This window comes from Lithobates pipiens, unplaced genomic scaffold, assembly GCF_037356315.1.
Source record: "Lithobates pipiens isolate NorthernLeopardFrog02 unplaced genomic scaffold, aLitPip1_a1.2 Scaffold_28, whole genome shotgun sequence".
In the NCBI taxonomy this organism is placed as follows: domain Eukaryota; kingdom Metazoa; phylum Chordata; class Amphibia; order Anura; family Ranidae; genus Lithobates; species Lithobates pipiens.
The window spans coordinates 177237244-177258243 of NW_027507789.1; the positions used below are offsets into that span (position 1 = coordinate 177237244).

Here is a 21000-nt window from a genome sequence, read left to right on the forward strand (position 1 = left end):
CACTCTGACCCCTCTAAACCCCATATATCCCCCCAGCACTTTGACCCCCTCTACAGCCTAGATATTCCCTCAGTACTCTGATCCCTCTACATCCTAGATATCCCCCCAACACTCAGACCCCACTATACCCCTGATATCCCCCAGCACTCTGACTCCTCTACATCCTAGATATCCCCCCAACACTCAGACCCCTCTACACCCCAGATATCCCCCCAGCACTCTGACCCCACTACACCCGAGATATACCCCCCAGCACTGTTACCATATACCATAAGATACCCCTTGAATTGTCACTCCACTACATCCCTGATACCCCCTACACTGTGGCCTCTCTACATCCCTGATATTTCTAGCACTATAGCCACCCAAGCTACCCCAAGCATTGCAACCCCCTATACACCCCAGATCCCCCCTCAGCATTGTTTTCCCCATACACCCTTGATATTCCCCAGCACCATTATTCCATCCATATAGTACCCCTTTTCCAGTGGAGATACAGTGCATGTAAACTTTTGGCTATGTGCCCACCTCCAGCACTGGACTCACCTATACCAATCAAGCAGGCAGAAAAAGGGGCAGAGGAGGGAGCATCCATCAGGTCATTCCGAACCCTTCAGTGCAAACAGTGCTGGACAGCTGGGCTCACCATGACACCATCCACAATGCTACTTCCACAGGTGGGCTCTCAGTGCTGCCGACTCAGCAGCTCCCACTCCAGCTCCTACCCCGTAGCCTTCAAGTCCCAAGCATTCAAGCTGCATGAGGCGCATGAGTCAGAGCATCACTGGTGCTCCGGTCCTGCCCCTCCATGCTGGCTGTGAAATAATAGGTATCGTTCTGCACAGCACGGCACATGGCCAGCATGCCTCCACTGTGTGTCCATCACTCTCAGTGCCATCATGGGGCCCCCAATTTTGAGGCAGCATGGGCTCAAGGAACAGCTGCTTTGGGAAAGTACAGCCCCCGCATGCAGATGGGGCCCCTGGGCAGTGCCTAGGTGTGTCCACTCATTAAGACAGCCCTGCCTTGAAGACTCATACAGAGCTGAATGGAGGGTTGTCTGGTGCCCTTTATCTGACGCACCTGATCCTTCAGGGCACAGATCCTTACAGGTGGCAAGAATACTCTTGCTTGGACCATGTTTAGGATCAGACCTAAATACTCTAAACTTTGAGCTGGTCTCAAGGCTGACTTTTCAGTATTTATGATCCAGCCTAAGCTTTTCAAATACCGCACTGTGTATAGTATGCTCTGTTCTAGAGCCTTTACTGAGTGATCTCTGAGCAGGAGGTCTCCAGATACCCGAGCACCAGGATCCCTTGGGCCCTTTAAAGACCCAGTACTGGTGCTAGGACCTTTGTGAACACCCGTGGGGCTGTAGCAAGCCTGAAGGGTAGAGCCACAAACTGAAAATGACGTGCCTCTACTGCAAAACGTAGGAACCTCTGATGAGGCTGAAATATAGGTACGTGTATATACGCGTCTTTTATAATGATGGAGGCTAGAAAGTCTTCCCTCTGGAGTGAGGTTACTACTGAGTGGACAGACTCCATCCAAAAGGACTGTATCAATAGATACTTGTTCAGGGACCTTAGGTTCCAAAATGGGCCTTGTGTCCCCGTTTGGTTTCTGAAACAGTTTTGAGTAAAATCCTGTGCCCCTTTGAAATACTGGGACCTCTACAATCACTCCTTAATGCACTAGATAAAGTAGTGCCTGAAGCAATATGTTTCTTTTTGGAGGAGTCAAGGGAATGCTGGATCTTAGAAACCTCTGAGGGGGCACCCACCGCAACTCCAGCCTGTAACTGCAAGATATAATTAAGCTGACCCACTCGTCCTGAATTGCCATGCACCCCCCACCCAATGGAGTGAGGGTGTTCCCCCAAAAGGAGGCGTTGGTGCTGGGTTTAGAAAAATGTTGGACCCAGGTCCTTTTCTGTCCCTGACCTCGTGGCTTGCCCCTGGCCCGAGCGCCCTGTTGGGAGCGGAACCCCCCTGACACTATTTGAGGAAGCAGTCCCTGGGTTTTTAAACAAGGGAAGCCTGGTTCTTTTCTTCACAGGAAGTAGAGAACTCTTCCCTCCGGAAATCTTTTGGAAGGAAAAATGAACCACTGCAAGTATCTGTTCAGAGCCTGCTCTGTGTCCCACAGCTGTCTTCTGGAAGCACCACATGCTTGGCTTACACATCCTAAATAAGCTGGGTGTGCGCCGGAATGTCCTGTGCGTGTGTGCGCATGCACGTGCACGGTCCCGGCGAACGGGCGTGAATATATTTACATATGACGCAAATATTCGTGTGTCCAGATAAAGGCTACTGCATCTTGGCCACCAAACAAACTGCTCAGAACAGAGGAACACTTGCGAATGCACGTGTGCCATGGTAACCAAGGCAAAATGGCGCCATCATACAGGTAAAAAACATCCAGATACAAGCAAAAAAGGTACACTTTGCAAACATCCACAGCTAGCCCAGAACTCCCCCGTATGGTCACTGCACACAGGTGTCCAGCTTTTAGCTAGCTTGACTGATTGTTACAATCACTGGGACACCCCGCAATAATAAAATAAAGGGGTTTCATTTATCCATCCAGGTGCAGGGCCACTTAGAAACGAAGGGCACAATCTTCAGCCTTCACGGCGGATTCCTGTCACTTGGACCTTCAAGGACTGGGTACCCTTTTCATGTTTAGAGTCCACTCTCTTGGACCTGTACAGCACCCTGCAGGAAATATCTTAGCACTGTAGTGTCCAGCACCCGGAGGCCACATTACAGGCAAAACCTCGCAGGATCTTGAGTCTTCTTTGCGAGGTTCGAGTACCATTTATTTAAGCAAAAAAGCCTGTGTCAAATGGATCCAATTGGTCAATCCCTTGATTAATTTTGGAACCATTTGTGGGACTAGACACCTGGAGCTCAGAAAGCTCAAACAAACCGCGCCATACACGTTGCAGACATTGGTAGAAAACGTAAGTACCTGTATGGGAGGGGTTATATAGGGGATCACTTCCTGTCTGAAGACCTTTGGTCTACCAGTGTCCATTCACCTGATGATGAAGTATAACTCAGCAGGTAATGATTATTAGCCTCACTCTGTGTCCCATGATGTATGAAAAAGAAATGTCACTCTCTAGATGTGCAAAGCTGGTAGAGACATACCCAAAAAGAATTGTAGCTGCAATCACAGCGAAAGGTTGTTCTACAAAGTATTTACTCTGGGCGGCTGAATACAAATGCAAGACATTTATTTGTAAATAAATTTTGAAAAACAATTATTTTCTTTCCACTTCACAATTATGTGCCACTTTTTTGTATTCTATCACATAAAATCCCAATAAAAACATTTTATACATACAAAATTTCAAGTGGTATGAATACTTTTTCAAGGCACTGTATATGTAAATGTCTCTATATGTTGTCTAATATATCCCTATACAACAATCATATACTGCACATTACAAATGTTTTATTTTATATATGTAAGAAGGCCAGTATGGTGGCCTGAATTTATGGGAGGAGCCCGGGGGGGTATTTAACCAGCCCGTTCGCCTGTGGTAGTTGTCGGTTTCCGGTGCACAATACCACGTCACTAGGCCGACAGCGCGTGTTGATCACCATTGATTACCATTCGGACAAACGTCTCCCTTCTAGGAAGTCTCGCAGTGCTCGTGTTCCGTCCGGTTTTGTACAATCTCGCTGGCTCGACTGCCACAGGTAGGGGTCTCGATTGACCTTCCTTTCCATTTTTTGTTTGAGTGTCGTAAAACCCAAAAAATGTCATATCGTTCGTGATGATACCGGGTTGTTATCACTCAAAACGCACATGTCCGCATACGCCCTTCATTTCACGGGCGTCGTTCGGTAGATATTGCTTGTAATACTATGTTAGTAGCTGGTTGTCTAAATCTTGTTTGTCGTGTGCCGCAGTCATATCGTTGCCAGTCGTATCTTACGGCACAACGACTCGTGCCTCTGCCACAAGCTGGCTCACGTAGGCCATTTCTTCATTTCACCTGTCACTTACTACGCTCCGATTCGAATCCAGTTGCATAAACTAAATGCGCCAATTCGTCCCGGTGTGCCCCTAGGTACTCGGCCTCATTTCAGTACATGCTCCAGAGCCCGCTCGTTCCAACCGTCCGGGCCTCTGTCATGGGGGGGGTCATTTCACGTCACCTACTACGTTCGAATCGATACCAGTCGTCTTTTCAAATAAAAACGCACAGGTTCGACCAACGTATCCCAAGGATCTTGGCCTCATTTCAGTACATGCTCCAGAGCCCGTTCGTTACCATTCCAACCCGGGCCCTGTCATGGGAGTCATTTCACGTCACCTATCACGTTCGAATCAATACCAGTCGCTTTGTCAAAACGCACAGGTTCGATCGACGTGTCCCAGTTTGCGTTGGCCTCATTTCGGTACATGCGCTAGAGCCCGTTCGTTGACGGTCGCGAGTCGCGTCCTCTCCGAGTCGTAGCTCTACCATGGGAAACATTTCATCCTCATCTAGTACGCCCGGTTCGAGTCCAATCGCATTTACTTGCATCGACTCGTCCGGACGGTCCCAGATTTGTAGGTTTTTCGGCCTCATTTCAGTGCATGCTCCAGAAATCCGGGTCGGTTCCAGCCTCAGTCCGTGGCCGGCCGTCCCAGGCCTCTGTCATGACAATAGTCCTTTAGTTCATTTCACTGTCACATTCCGCGCTCCGGTTCGAATCCAGTCGCACGATCGCATGCACCGATTCGTTCCGGTTCGCCCCAGGTTATTTCCCACATTTCAGTACGTGCTCCAGAGTCCGTGCTGTTGTCAGTCGTACTAGCGACACGACCAGTGGTGCCTCTGTCACGGCAACCATACTTCATCTCACGATCACTTATAGCGCCCCAACCCGAATCCAGTAGCATCTATGATGCATCGATACGGTTCGGCGTGCCCCAGAGGGAACAGCCACATTTCATTCGTTTTTTCCACAGGTTGCCTGGCGTTCGGCAAAAAAAAAAAAAAAAAAAAAAGAGAAGGAAACCCCAAAAGGAAAACAGAAAGTATGAGGGAAATAACGGCGCGATGACTTAGAAATTGTGGCGAAGAAATATCTACTCACCGGTGCACTTCAGTTGTGTTAGCCAGCCGCTTACGTCGCTTGTCAGTTTCCTTGTTAGGCTCCTTCAACAATTATCATCTGTTGTTTCTCTCTCCAGGTCAGTCTAACTTTAGCAGGTCCACCCTGCACCAGCTTGGACGTTGTCTCCCAGGTAAAAAAAAAAAAAAAACAAGAGGGCTAGGAGTGGAAAAGGCGACAGCGAGACGGACCGATACACATATGTATGTACGCTAAGGCACACGTCAATATATATGTGTATACGCGTTCGCTTCCGCCTTAGTACCCAGCAACAGGTGGGTTCACTTGGAAAATAGAGAAACAGTCTTGACTTTGTCATCCTTTATAGGTTCCGGTCGTCCATCTATCTTCCCCAAAGAGATAGGACATCACTCCTAGGACACGATCCATCAGGAGCCATGTCCCAGCTCGGCAGCGAAGACCTTACTGCCCCCCTGTCACCTCGCCCGCCTTCAGTGAGCGACAGCATACAGTCTTTCAGGGGCTGGACTATCCCTAGGCTGACAGCGGAGCTCAGACGCAGGGGCATCCCCTTCCCAGCCACAGCTAGGAAAGCAGAGCTGTTTAGGCTCCTCTCTACCCCCCCAGCTACCGCCGGGCCTAGTACCCCGCCTCAGGCTACTCTGCAGTCCATCTCAACGGCCATAGGCCAACTACATGCCATGGTGTCGTCTCTATCCAGCTCGGTCACGGATGTTCAAACCAGAGTGACCCTCTTAGAAACACTCCCAGCCACAGCCACCCCGGTTCCGGACTCAGTCCCGTCTCCATTACCAACAGGTACCGAAGGCACATGTCCCGTGGTCTGTCCAGCACATCTGGTGCCGGCCAGCATTAGGAAGGACATCTTGGACGGCAAGGATGTTAACCTTGCCTCCTTGCTCATTTCAGTACATGACCTGGCAGAGAATAAGGCTTACACCTGGGGGGATGTATCCGTAGTCCTCAAAGCTAAGGACCCCAGGCTGAACCATAAACTATACATCCCCGAGTTTACCCTAGCCTTTGGAACGCTGAGAGATGTCGTTTGCTCAGCCTCTCCTGCCAGGAGGGTAGAACTAGATTTGTATCTCCACACGGTGGTGGACCTGGGATACAAATATGGTGGCTTTGCTTTCTACGATTACCATCGTTCCTTCTCAGCGAAAGCAGCCGCCAAACTGGCACAGTTCCAGTCACCCACAGACTGGAGCCTTATGGATACGGAACTATTCTGCCGGCATTTTGCCGGCCTTCGTTCACCCCTGTGTGCCATCTGCCAGTCCTCCACCCATACCGCTCCCTGGTGCGCCAACATACCGGTTAGTCGCCCAGTAGAGTTCCCCTCCACCTCTGCCGCAGCCCTAGGCCCATCAGGCTCGGCACCTAAGAACCAGGTGGACAAGTTTGGACGCACGGTCCGAACCGTTGGGGGTGCGGCCATCTGCAATAACTTTAACTATGGTTCTTGCAATTACAGCCAGTGCCGTCTACTGCACATCTGCGTTATATGCCACAGGGCACACCCCAGAAATTTGTGCGAGGTCAAAACGCACAAAGGCTCTTGACTAAGCCGTATAGATGTGCTTTGCCTGGGCTTCTATCTCAACACGCACCCCACTCCTTCACTAGCCACCTTCCTCATCGGTGGCTTCACCTCAGGTTTCCACACCGGCCTCATCTCCCTACCCCACCAAACCCACAAGTGCAGAAACCTCCGCTCAGCAGCCTCTGACGAACAGGCCATCGACCTGCTGCTGCAGAACGAGGTGGATCGAGGCTTCTTCATAGGCCCCTTCACTCAGCCCCCCTTCAATATGTGGAGAGTTAGCCCTATTGGGCTTGTCAAGGGCAAGTTTTCCAATAAAAACCGTTTAGTGTATGACCTGTCTGCACCTCGTTCTTCTCACATTCCCAGCTTAAACTCCTTGATCCCTTCTGAAGAGTTCTCCTTAAAGTACTCCTCCGTGGACATGGCAATTCAGGCCATCCTTAAAGTAGGCACAGGTGCGTGGCTGGCCAAAGCGGACATATCCGACGCCTTTAAACTGTTGCCTATCCACCCGTCCCTCTGGTGCTGGCACGGGATTAAGTGGAAGGATCAATATTACTTCGCTACGAAGTTGACGTTCGGCTCCAAAAGCAGCCCGTGGCTGTTCGACATGTTCGCTCAGTCTCTCGAGTGGATTCTCTTACACAAGGTCGGCAGTCAGCAAATTATCCACTACCTAGACGACTTCTTGTTGATAGAACGGCCAGGCACACCTCCGAGGGATCTCGACAAGTTAAGGACCATCTTTGGGAACCTCAATGTTCCCATCGCTGAACATAAGGTGGAAGGACCCGCACATTCAATCACCTTCCTTGGAGTCAATTTAGACACCAGCTCCATGAAAGCCAGCCTGCCCCTTGACAAACTAACCCGCATCAAGGCGGCACTCCACGAATTCACTCGGACCAGGGGATGTACAAGGAGACAGCTGCAGTCGCTGTTGGGCATGCTCAACTATGCCATGCGCATTATTCCACACGGCCGTTCCTTCGTCTCACGTCTGTTGGTCTACCTGTCTCAGGCTCAAGACCCGGATCAAATCCTCTGCCTAGATACCGCAGCTTTAGCAGACCTGGCAATGTGGGACGAGTTCCTGTCCAACTGGAATGGCATCTCTCTCTTCATCCCGTGCATCTCACCTCTCTCACCACAGGTAGTCACAGATGCCGCGGCCTCTACAGGGTTTGCAGCAATTTTTGGCCACCATTGGTTCGCCGGACCCTGGCCTTCTCAAATTCTTAGGATCCCGGGGTTTAGTCAATCCTCTTCACTCTTCGAGCTCTACCCCATGGTTGCAGCCGCCCAGCTCTGGGGCCCTACCTGGTCCGGACAAACGGTAGGCTTCACCACCGACAATCAGGCCACAGCCGAAATTGTCAATAAAGGCAGGTCTAAATCTCCCTCCGTGATGTCCTTCCTACGCAGGCTGGTGCAGCTGTCTCTACAGCACCAATTTAACGTTGTCTGCATGTTTATCCCAGGGAAATATAACCTCGCAGCTGACGCCCTGTCCCGTTTTAATTTCCGGTCCTTCTTTCTACAGGTTCCCAGTGCAGATACCGCATCAGCTCCTATCCCGCATTGGTCGCAGTTGACCCTGGACTAGAGCCGCATCTACTAGGAGCCACACAGCTCATCAACCGTTCTTTATCGGACAATACTCTGAAAGCCTACCAGGTAGCCTGGAAGGCCTTCAACACATTTCTGGTTGCCTCCACAGTAGGCACCCCCACAGATGCTAGACACATACTAGCCTTCATCTCGTACTGCCACAACCAACTGGCCTTGTCTTTTAACACCATCCGCTTATATTTAGCTGGCGTTCAGCACTTCCTCTCAATCCAGGATCCTACCAATCCCTCTGTTTTTTCGTCCCACGCTGTCCGAGCCATACTACGCGGCATCCAAAAACAACAGCCGCCAGTGAAAGTCAAACGGCTCCCCATCACCAGTTCCATTTTCAGGGACATGTCCACCATACTCACCAGCTACCCCTTCGGTGCTCTCCCCAGTCTGGTCATACAGACAGCCATTTACCTAGCCTTCTATGGCTTCCTTCGGCCCGGTGAGTTCACTCACAACAGCCCACACAGCCCAGTCCTCCGCAGACGTCATCTGCTCCGTCACCAGGACCATTTCATCCTCCACCTCCCGGTAACCAAGACCCAGCAGACAGGCACCGGCGTAGACATCCACCTCTACAAAACCAACAATGCCTGGTGCCCGGTCGCGGTGCTTACACAGCTTCTCTCTCGGCTACCCGAGCTCCCGGACTCTAGCCCTCTTTTGCCCTTCCCGGTCAAACCACTAACTAACCATCAATTCATTAAGCATGTCAGGATTCTCCTCCGCAACTTGCTCCTCAATCCCAGTGAGTATTCCGGCCACTCCTTCCGCATCGGAGCAGCTTCATCCGCATCCCGGCATGGGGTCCCGGACCACGTCATCAAAAGGTTGGGCAGGTGGAAGTCGGCCTGCTTCACTCGGTACATCCCTAACCCACAGGTAGAGATTTCACGAGCATTCACTCAACTGGCTCAATAAAGATTAACCAGGAAACAATAAAACTCTCTTATCCCTACCTGACTGTTTTGCCCCCTTATTTTGGTATACCGTCCATTAGACCAAGGCACACTTTCAGGTCCATTTCATATAAGGTGTCTCATGATAAGCTTGTTTTGTTCAGATACATATCGGCCATAGGGCTCCAGCCATAAGTAAGAAGGCCAGTATGGTGGCCTGAATTTATGGGAGGAGCCCGGGGGGGTATTTAACCAGCCCGTTCGCCTGTGGTAGTTGTCGGTTTCCGGTGCACAATACCCTCCCTCCCATCCCCTTTTTAGGGCATTTATCTAAAACATTTCTCTTCAATCACATTTATTCTAATTACTGGGTATGCCCCCTTATTTTGGTATACCGTCCATTAGACCAAGGCACACTTTCAGGTCCATTTCATATAAGGTGTCTCATGATAAGCTTGTTTTGTTCAGATACATATCGGCCATAGGGCTCCAGCCATAAATATATATATATATATATAGCTGTGCCAATTTAAAGCAGGGTTCCGCCAAATTATTATATATTTTTTTAAGTCAGCAGCTACAAATAGTGCAGCTGCTGACTTTTAAAATAAGGACACTTACCTGTCCAGGGCTCCCGCAATGTCCGTCCTCACCCGAAGCCAACCTGCTCCCAGGTAGAAGCGCCGGCATCTTCAGTAAGGGTATCAGGAAGCAAAGCCTTGCGGCTTCACAGCCTGGTTCCCTACTGTGCATGCGTGAGTCACGCTGCATGTTCTGAGTGGTCCCTTTTGTCTTCTGGGACCTATGTGTCCCCCAGAAGACAGCGGGGGGGGGGGATGAGGGGCCAGACATGGCGTAGATATCCACGGTGATCTTTTGCCGGAAATGGGAGCAAATACCTGTATTAGACAGGTACCTGCCCCCCCCAGAGAGGGTGAGAAATGCAGACAGCGGAAGTTCCATTTTTGGGTCGAACGCCACTTTAAGGCCGCGTACACACGGCCGGACTGTCTGTCCAACTTAGTCCACTGAAACGTGTTTCAGCGGACAGTCCGCTCGTGTGTGGGCTTCAGCGGACTTTTTCAGCAGACAGTCTGGCGGACTAAGTCTTTCGGAATTTCCGTAATATTGTTCGTCCAACTTTGGTTTCAGCGGACAGTCCGCTCGTGAGTAGGCAAGTTGGACGGACTAAGTATGGCGCATGCTCAGAAAGGATTTACACGGCCGAAGGTTGCATTGCAGTGTATTGGACGTCGTATTTCTAGTCCTGTCATACGTGCTGTACACGTCATCGCGCAAGCTTTCAGCGGACTGTCTGTTCATCGTGTGTGGTCAAGTCCGTTCATTCAAAAGTAGGACGGACTGTCTGTCGGATTGTCTGACGGACTTAGTTGGCCAGACAGTCTGCCCGTGTGTACGCGGCTTAAGGCAATATTTGTATACAGTACTTCTATATATGCATTTCAACACACTATTTCACAGACTGTACAAAGGGCCTCAACTTTTCTCCAGCTCAAGATTAATGTAAATGTAAACCCTAAATAAATAACATGCAGTTTGTTCTGTGCATTGTATGACAACTGTCTTTTTTTTTTCTTCATAAGAAACTGTTTTCACCCATTTATTTTCATACTTATTTGCATCTGAGTGCTGTGGATCTCCTTAGACTATCCAATTCTAAAACCAAAAAAAAAAGAAACTATTGTGCGAAGTTGGGCAAGATAAGAGAATATTGTGTAAACAGACGAGTCACATGCAATATAACTTGGATCTTGGTGAGCTTTGTGTTTTGGTTTTAGATCTGTTTAGTAATCCATTGTGAAAATTTCCTGTGTTCAGCAATTTTCTGATCTGAAAACCAGTCAATTCTGTGCTCTGTCCTTGTCTTACAGTACACCCAGGATCAGCATGTGTACATCCAGGATCATAGCCCATCCTATCCACCTGCAGCGCCTCACAAGTGCTCTTCAGATCGTGGACTTTTGGCTATGGCTGATTACTCGCTGTCTCTCTATGAATTGTCATGCATCTCTGATGCTGGGCATGCTCCCAGGAAAGAGAGCATTTAAGCTCCTTTCCTCGTGGTGACTAGTGCTGGGACTCTTGCCAGGTACCTAGTCTCTGTGATTCTGTTGCTACTGTTTGCCTGTTGCTGACCCAGATTGCTTTTTGTGTCTCCCGCGCCAGTTGTTGACGCTATTTTTGTTACTTATTTAACTGCTGCCAGCCTCAACCTCTGCCTAGACACTGACTACCCTCGTGCCTGGCGCCTGTTTTGACCAATTAGCATTAGTGTTTCCTTCCTTTTTTTTTACAGTGGATACTTTTTTTTGTTTGCTCAGGGATTAGCCCTTCTCAGTGCAATAAGAAAGTTCCTTATTATAAGAGTAAAACAATTGGCCACTCACATGTAATAGGATAAGAAGCACCAAATATGTCTTAACCTCCCTGGTGGTATGATTAGTTCTGGTTTTAGGTGCTGAAAGCGGTACAATTATTTTGCATGGAAATTTGGCGTTTTATATTGTAGTCCTGTAATTCTTAGGAATAACTCTTTTAAATCTGTTCAAACCAGAGTCTAGCAGACATCCCAGGTATGATAAAGTTTATAATATAATAAATAATAATAAAAATTATTCAATAATGTAATCAAATCCAAAAACACTGAAATTTGCTCATTTACAGAATTGTCGCTGTCATTAGATTTAGTGTTTGATGACGAATTTCCCCACAAATCACTATCGCTCAATTCTGCAACTGATTATAATTTATTATTGCTGTTTTCTAGTTGGTCTAAAATCACTTTTGACATAAAGGGACACTTTTTGGTTGCTATGGACAATCTCCAAATTCCAGGCAGAAAAAAATGTATTTATAATATAAAAGTGCATGCAGGGCATTGCACAGACCACTAGGGACAAAGGGGGTGTGTCATTTTTTTATACAGTACTGTGATCTGTAAGATGACAGTACTGTGTGTGTTTTTACTAATCTGGCGCCGATGTCCGCTCCCGTGCGCCGTAACGTCGCAGGGAACGGAGCTCGGTGGCATTCAGGCACTGTGTGAATCGAGCGGAGGACAGCTCGATCACACAGCGCGGAGGACATCGCTGGATCCAGGGGACAAGGTAAGTAACTTCTCCCTGTGTCCTCCCTGTATCCAGCGATGCAATCCCGAGTCTGGCTCTGGGTTACCGCTTATGGTACTTAAATCCCAACCCGAGCCAGACTCGGGATTACCGCCAGGGAGGTTAAATTGGAGCACTATAGTCAGAGTCTGAGCCAAAAGAATAGGAGATCCTGCAGCAGGAAAGCACTCGCAGCAGCAGGAGATCACTTGCAGCCCTGGTTAACACTTTTTCAAGAATTACTTATTGCACTTAGACCCTCTAACTGCTAAACAGTTTATTGAGGGAACCATGAATGCAAAAATGTACTGTGACATACTGAAGCCGAGCATGATCCCCTCCCTTCGGAGACTGGCAGCAGGGCAGTATTCCAACATAAGGACCCCAAACACACCTCCAAGACCACTGCCTTGCTAAAGAAGCTGAGGGTAAAGGTGATGGACTGGCCAAGCATGTCTCCAGACCTAAACGCTATTGAACATCTGTGGGGCATCCTCAAATGGGAGGTGGAGGAGCACAAGGTCTCTACCATCCACCAGCTCTGTGATGTCGTCATGGAGGAAGAGGAAGAGGACTCTAGTAGCAACCTGTGAAGTTCTGGTGAACTCCATGCCCAAGAAGGTTAAGGCAGTGCTGGAAAATAATGGTGGCCACACAAAATATTGACACTTTGGGCCCAATTTGGACATTTTTACTTAGGGGTGTACTCACTTTTGTTGCCAGTGGTTTAAACATTAATGGCTGTGTGTTCAGTTATTTTGAGGGGATAGCAAATTCACAATTCACACTGTTATACAAGCTGTACACTCACTACTTTTAGAAAAGTGTTATTTCTTCAAAAATGTGAGGGGTGTACTCACTTTTGTGAGATACTGTATGTTGTGCAGCCTGGTGACAAGATCAAAATATTTTTCTGTACATGCTGAAAACATCCCCGACCCCCCCCCCCCCCCCCCCACCCCCGCTCTTAAAACGACTAACAACTTATTAACCTTACTCTGATTACTTACTGTCAAAAGGAATATATGCTTTTCATTCATCTTACATCTTGGCAACACAACGTAGATTAACTACAGGAAATTAATATAGATGCCTAGAGCAAATTTTGCAATGTAGGTTGACAATGGGGGTTATTTACTAAAGGAAAATCCACTTTGCACTGCAAGTGCACTTGAAAGTAAAGTCGCTGTAGATCCGAAGGGGACATGCAAGGAAAATATACAGTGGTGTGAAAAAGTGTTTGCCCCCTTCCTCATTTCCTGTTCCTTTGCATGTTTGTCACACTTAAGTGTTTCGGAACATCAAACCAATTTAAACAATAGTCAAGGACAACACAAGTAAACACAAAATGCAATTTGTAAATGAAGGTGTTTATTATTAAAGGTGAAAAAAAATCCAAACCATCATGGCCCTGTGTGAAAAAGTGATTGCCCCCCTTGTTAAAACATACTATAACTGTGGTTGTCCACACCTGAGTTCAATTTCTCTAGCCACACCCAGGCCTGATTATTGCCACACCTGTTCACAATCAAGGCATCACTTAAATAGGAGCTGCTTGACACAGTAAGGTCCACCAGAAGATCCTTAAAAGCTACACATCATGCCGAGACCCAAAGAAATTCAGGAACAATTGAGAAAGAAAGTAATTGAGATCTATCAGTCTGGAAAGGGTTATAAAGCCATTTCCAAAGCTTTGGGAATCCAGCGAACCACAGTGAGAGCCATTATCCACAAATGGCGAAGACATGAAACAGTGGTGAACCTTCCCAGGAGTGGCCGGCCGCCCAAAATTACCCCAAGAGCGCAGCGACGACTCATCCAAGAGGTCACAAAAGACCCCACAACAACGTCCAAGGAACTGCAGGCCTCACTTGCCTCAGTTAAGGTCAGCGTTCATGCCTCCACCATCAGGAAAAGACTGGGCAAAAATGGCCTGCATGGCAGAGTTCCAAGGAGAAAACCACTGCTGAGCAAAAAGAACATCAAAGCTCGTCTCAATTTCTCCACAACACATCTTGATGATCCCCAAGACTTTTGGGACAACATTCTGTGGACCGATGAGACAAAAGTGGTACTCTTTGGAAGGTGTGTGTCCAAGTATATCTGGCGTAGAAGGAACACTGCATTTCATAAAAAGAACATTATACCAACAGTAAAATATGGTGGTGGTAGTGTGATGGTCTGGGGCTGTTTTGCTGCTTCAGGACCTGGAAGACTTGCCGTGATAAAAGGAACTATGAATTCTGCTGTCTACCAAGAGATCCTGAAGGAGAATGTCCGACCATCTGTTCGTGTACTCAAGCTGAAACGAACTTGGGTTCTGCAGCAGGACAATGATCCTAAACACACCAGCAAGTCCACCACCGAATGGCTGAAGAAAAACAAAATGAAGACTTTGGAGTGGCCTAGCCAAAGTCCTGACCTGAATCCTATTGAGATGTTGTGGTATGACCTTAAAAAGGCCGTTCATGCTCGAAAACCCTCTAATGTAACTGAATTAGGACAATTCTGCAAAGATGAGTGGGCCAAAATTCTTCCAGGACGCTGTAAAAGCCTCATTGCACGTTATCGCAAACGCTTGGTTGCAGTTGTTGCTGCTAAGGGTGGCCCAACCAGTTATTAGGTTTAGGGGGCAATCACTTTTTCACACAGGGCCATGATGGTTTGGATTTTTTTTCACCTTTAATAATAAACACCTTCATTTACAAATTGCATTTTGTGTTTACTTGTGTTGTCCTTGACTATTGTTTAAATTGGTTTGATGTTCCGAAACACTTAAGTGTGACAAACATGCAAAGGAACAGGAAATGAGGAAGGGGGCAAACACTTTTTCACACCACTGTAAAACAGCATTTTAGCTTGCACATGATTGGATGATACAATCAACAGAGCTTCTCCTTATTTCAGATCTACCCTTTAGATTTAGAGCGACTGCACTTGAAAGTGCATTTGCAGTGCAAAGTGGATTTGCCTTTTGTAAATAACCCCCAATATCTCTATGACTACATTTGAATTGCCTAAATAACTTTTTTATGATTTTTTAAGGAAATATAAACCTTTTGTTTCTAATGTTTTAGCAGATTCTCTGCACCCTATTTTTTTATTATTATTATTATTATTATCATCATCATTAATATTATTCTAAGCCGAGTGTTTTCAGACGTTATAATGCCTAGCGACTGCTAAAGCCTTCTGACTTTACTTCTTGCTTTGTGCAGAAACTGAGGCTACCATTGCTGATTTCCCCTTCTTAAAAGGTCAGCTGCCTGGCTGTTATGATTTACTAAAACTGCAAAAAACTGCACCAAATTGCAAAATCTGGTGCAGCTCTACATAAAAAGCAGTCAGATTCCATTTTTTTTCCGTCTTAATTGAACAAACTGAAGTTAGAGGCTGATTGGCTACCATGCACAGCTGTACCCAATTTTGCACTCTCCAGTTTTAGTAATTAAACCCCATTAAGTCTATAACATCCCCATTATTTCTCTAAGGACCTGCTTACAAATGCAACTACAATATAAAATTTTACAAAAGTCTGCTGCTTCAATATTACGGTATATTGAAGTATAATTACAAGCATTTCAGACGTGTCAAAGGTTTTTATAGACAATTACATTAAGTTTATGCAAAGGGTCAATATTTGCAGTGTTGACCCTTCTTTTTCAAGACCTCTGCATTTCGCCCTGATATGCTATCAATCAACTTCTGGGCCACATCCTGACTGATGGCAGCCCATTCTTGCATAATCAATGCTTGGAGTTTGTCAGAATGTATGTTTTTTTTTTCATTCATCCACCTCTTGTGGATTGACCACAAGTTCTCAATGGGATTGAAGTCTGGGGAACTTCCTGGTCATGGACCCAAAATGTTGATGTTTTTTTCCCAAAGCCACTTAGTCATCACATTTGCCTTATTGCAAGGTGCTCCATCATGCTGGAAAAGGCATTGTTCATCACCAAACTGTCCTTGGATGGTTGGGAGAAGTTGCTCTCTGAGGATGTTTTTGTACCATTCTTTATTCATGACTATGTTCTTAGGCAAAATTGTGAATTTGCCCTTAGAAAAGGTTTACCCAACACCCACACTTTACAGCAGTGTCTTACCTTTTTTTGTAATGTTCATATTCCTTTTTACGTCTCTCCGATGCAGATTTTAAATCATCTGCAGACATATAGTCCTTGAGTTGATGCACCTGAACCCCTCCTTTTCTCAATGATTGGCAAGCGCATGCACTCTTCTTGGGGACTGGAAAACTGAAACATAAATAAATTAAAAGGAGCATTACATTAGAATGTGGTAGATATATGACCCAACATTCTGAGATATATATCAAATTCTTTGACCAAAGTACATTTAAAGTTAATTTTTTAGCTTTGAAGATAGAGGGATTAGAGGACCTGTCATGTTTTAATTGTATGTGCCTCAGTTAGGGAGATTCGTTGTCCTGTTTACGATTACCACCCAGAGTGAAATTTAAAGTAAACTCAAATTTTGTCTTGTCCCCAGAACAGCAAGGAAAATCATAAACCCAAGGTAAATATAGTAGCAAGTCCTAGTTGCAATCTTGGAATACCCAAGAAAATGTTAAAATGTTTGTTCACCAATGCCAGAAGTCTGCCAAGCAAAATAGGCGAGTTGGAAGCTCTGGTGCATCAGGAGAGCTATGATGTAATTGGTATTGCTGAAACTTGGCTTCATTCCTCACATGACTGGGCTATTAATATTCCTGGCTATGCACTCTTTTGGAAAGACAGAGTAAAAAGGAAAGGTGGAGGGGTCTGTCTGTATGTGAGAAGTGATCTCAAAGCGAGTGAGAAAGAGGACCTGGTGGACCGAGAGTGTGATGAGTCCGAAGCATTATGGATGGAACTGCATACAGATGTGCGTAGTTCAAAGTTAATCATTGGAGTTTGTTATAGACCACCCAGTGTTAATGAGGAGGTGGGGACTCAGCTCCTTGCACAGATAGAAAGGGCTGCAAGGGCTGGGACAGTGATAATAATGGGGGATTTTAACTACCCAGAAATTGACTGGGGTAATGGCACTGCTGGGACAGTTAAAGGGCAAAAATGTATAAACCTATTACAGGACAATTTTATGGTCCAGTTTATTGAGGCCCCAACTAGGAATGATGCTCTGTTGGACCTGGTAATCTCAAACCATGCAGAACGTATTACTAATGTTCAGATAAAGGAACATCTGGGTAGCAGTGACCATAACATGATTTCATTTGATGTTAGCTGTAAGCAAAAATCACATACGGGAAAGATAAAAACACTTAATTTCAAGAGAGCAAATTTTCCAAGGATGAGGGCTGCTCTCCAGGACTTAGACTGGGAGAGAATATTGGCATCAATGGGCACAGAACAGAAATGGGAATTCTTCAAAAAGACTGTTTGTGAGCTCACGGCAAAGTATATTCCCATGGGCAATACGTTTTAAAAGGCTAAAAATAAAACCGATGTGGCTCACGGCCAAAGTTAAAAAAGCTATAAACTATAAAAAACAGCTTTTAAAAAATATAAAAATGAAGGAACGTTAGTGTCATGTAAATGTTACAAGGAATATAACAGAATATGTAAAAAGGAAATCAAGGATGCAAAAATTCAAAATGAAAGACAGATTGCAAAAGATAGTAAGACAAACCCCCAAAAATTCTTCAAATATATTAATAGTAAAAAGGTTAAGTCTGAGCATGTAGGCCCTTTGCAAAATAATCTGGAGTGGGTGACTGGGGACAAAGAGAAGGCTAACTTATTAAATACTTTCTTCAGCTCTGTGTATACAAAGGAGCATGGGGGAGCGCATGTCCACAATGGGGGTGGTAGTGACGCAGCCCCAAATCCACAATGGCTCAAAAGTGATATGGTCCAGAAATATTTGGACAGAATAAAGGTGGGTAAAGCACTTGGGCCTGATGGCATCCACCCATGGATCCTAAAAGAATTGAGCTCTGTAATTTCAAAGCCATTGTATCTACTTTTTAGGGACTCATTAATGACAGGAATAGTACCACTGGATTGGCGCAGGGCCAATGTGGTGCCTATATTTAAAAAGGGAACAAAGTCTTTACCAAGTAACTATACACCCGTTAGTTTACCTTCTATAGTTGGGAGAGACTGGAGGGCTTAATAAAAGACCACATAGATGAGTTCTTGCAGGAAAAAAAGATTTTAAGCAACAGACAGCATGGATTCATGAAAGACAGAAGTTTTCAGACAAACCTGATTTCTTTTGATGAGGTGGTAAGTAAAACCTTGGACAGAGGGGTGGCGGTGGACGTGATATACTTGGATTTTGCAAAAGCGTTTGATACAGTTCCGCACACACGGCTCATGTGTAAGGTAAAGTCTACAAGTTTGGAAATATCAGTTTGTAAATGGATAGAAAACTGGCTAAAAGACAGAATTCAGAGAGTAGTGGTTAATGATTCTTACTCTGAATGGTCTAAGGTTATCAGTGGTGTACCCCAAGGTTCAGTGCTGGGACCCTTACTTTTTAATATCTTTATAAATGATATTGGGTCTGGGATCAAATGTAACATTTCCGTCTTTGCAGATGACACCAAGCTATGCAGTGGAATAACGTCCTTACAGGATGTCTCCAATTTACACACCGACCTCAATGCTCTGTCTAATTGGGCGACTATGTGGCAGATGAGGTTTAATGTTAAGAAATGTAAAGTTATACACTTGGAGGCTAAGAATATGCATGCATCATACATGCTAGGGGGAGTACAACTGGGGAATCTATTGTGGAGAAGGATCTGGGGGTTTTGATAGATCATAAGCTCAATAATAGCATGCAATGCCAAGCTGCGGTTTCCAAAGCAAGCAAAGTCCTTTCCTTTATTAAGAGAGGTATGTACTCCAGAGAGAGAGATATAATTTTGCCCCTGTTCAAATCATTAGTAAGACCTCATCTGGAATATGCCGTTCAGTTTTGGGCACCAGTTCTCAAAAAGGATATCGGGGAACTGGAGAAAGTGCAGAGAAGAGCAACCAAACTGATAAGAGGCATGGAGGAACTCAGCTATGAGGAAAGATTAGAGGAACTGAATTTATTCACTCTTGATAAGAGGAGATTAAGGGGGATATGATCAACATGTACAAATATATAAGGGGTCCATATAGTGAACTTGGTGTAGAGTTATTCACTTTACAGTCAACAAAGAGGACAAGGGGGCACTCTTTAAGTCTAGAGGAAAAGAGATTTCATCTCCAAATACGGAAAGGTTTCTACACAGTAAGAGCTGTGAAAATGTGGGATAGACTCCCTGCAGAGGTGGTTATGGCCAGCTCAGTGGATTGCTTTAAGAAAGGCCTGGATTATTTCCTAAGTGTACATAATATAACTGGGTACTGACATTTATAGATTGGATCATGCTCTGCTGGGGTTGTTTGCCTTCCTCTGGATCAACTGTGGGTATAGAATTGGGTATATGGGCTGGTATGATAGTATTATATATATATATATATATATATATATATATATACATTTTTTTTTTTGTGGTTGAACTGGATGGACTTGTGTCTTTTTTCAACCTGACTAACTATGTAACTATCTTGGCATCTTGTGCATTTGAGAGGTTTTCATGGCAGCTATAAACTGTCATTGCACTAAAGTTTATATGAGTACACCAGGCGTAGTGTGGAGCCAGGTGACGCGTCTAAACAAACTCGGAGTAATACGGGAGCCATGGCCCCACTGATTGTTATTGTGAAAGCGATCTTATTTTTCTACCACTATATCATTTGTAGATGGTATTTGCTTGTTTAATTTTGGTGTTAGTAGGCAAATAAAAAGGTATGCACTAACCTATATTGTTTTGTGAGAACCACAGTGTATTGAAAAACAAAGATCTTCAGGCATTCATCAATAGCACAGCCTGTAGAATGCCACAGCCAGACAGTGGGTATTTGTGAGCATCTTCTTCTATTTAAGGGAGAGCCAGTGGGTCCAGGTGGGGAAGGGACAGTTTAGGCGCAGTTAGGGTTAAGCCTGGGATTCCACTGTAAAGGAATTGTTCTGTCAACATACATAACCACATAAACATTCCCCAAAGGTAAGTGAGCGATTTGTGCCAGCTTCATTTCCATGAACACCTAAGCGTTTGGAGAAGTGGAAGATGTGGGAGAGGAGGCACGTATGGTGTGGAGAAGGCATGCTGAGGCAAGCCATCAGATGCGGGAAGACCACTGAGGAGTTCTGGAATAACTTGGAGTACTGGGAATAATTTTGGAGTAACTTGAAGCACTGGGAGACATTTTTGAGTAATTTGGAGCACTGAAAGTAATTTTGGAGTAAGGTGGAGTACTTTTGAGGTAACTTGAAGTACTGGGAGTAATTTGGAGTAACTTGGCGCATTGGAAGTAATTGGAGTACTGAGAGTAATTTGGACTAATTTTGGACTAACTAGGAGTACTGAGATTAATTCTGAAGTAACTTGGCATATTGAGAGTAACTTGAATTACAGGGTGCCAATTGAAATAACTTGGAGGGCCTGGAGTTACTTGGAACATTGAGATTAATTTGGGAGTACTGTGAATCATTTGAAGCAACTTGGAGTACTAGGAATAAGCTGAAGTTACTTGGAGTAATTTGGAGTAAATTGGAGGCCATGTTATCTGAAATCTAAAGATCTCAAATAGTTAACGAAACAGATACCGCTCAGATTAGAATTAAGTAAGGAGGTT

General features: G+C 45.6%; 1 protein-coding gene across 1 annotated transcript in view; it reads right to left on the reverse strand.

The window, feature by feature from the left end:
• LOC143935849 (beta-1,4 N-acetylgalactosaminyltransferase 2-like) overlaps positions 1–21000 on the reverse strand; it is a 168627-nt gene that overhangs the window by 120996 nt on the left and 26631 nt on the right. Inside the window, exon 2 of the mRNA XM_077459974.1 lies at positions 16408–16557. Within this exon, the coding sequence (XP_077316100.1) occupies positions 16408–16557 (150 nt within the window). The remainder of the gene's footprint in view (positions 1–16407; positions 16558–21000) is intronic.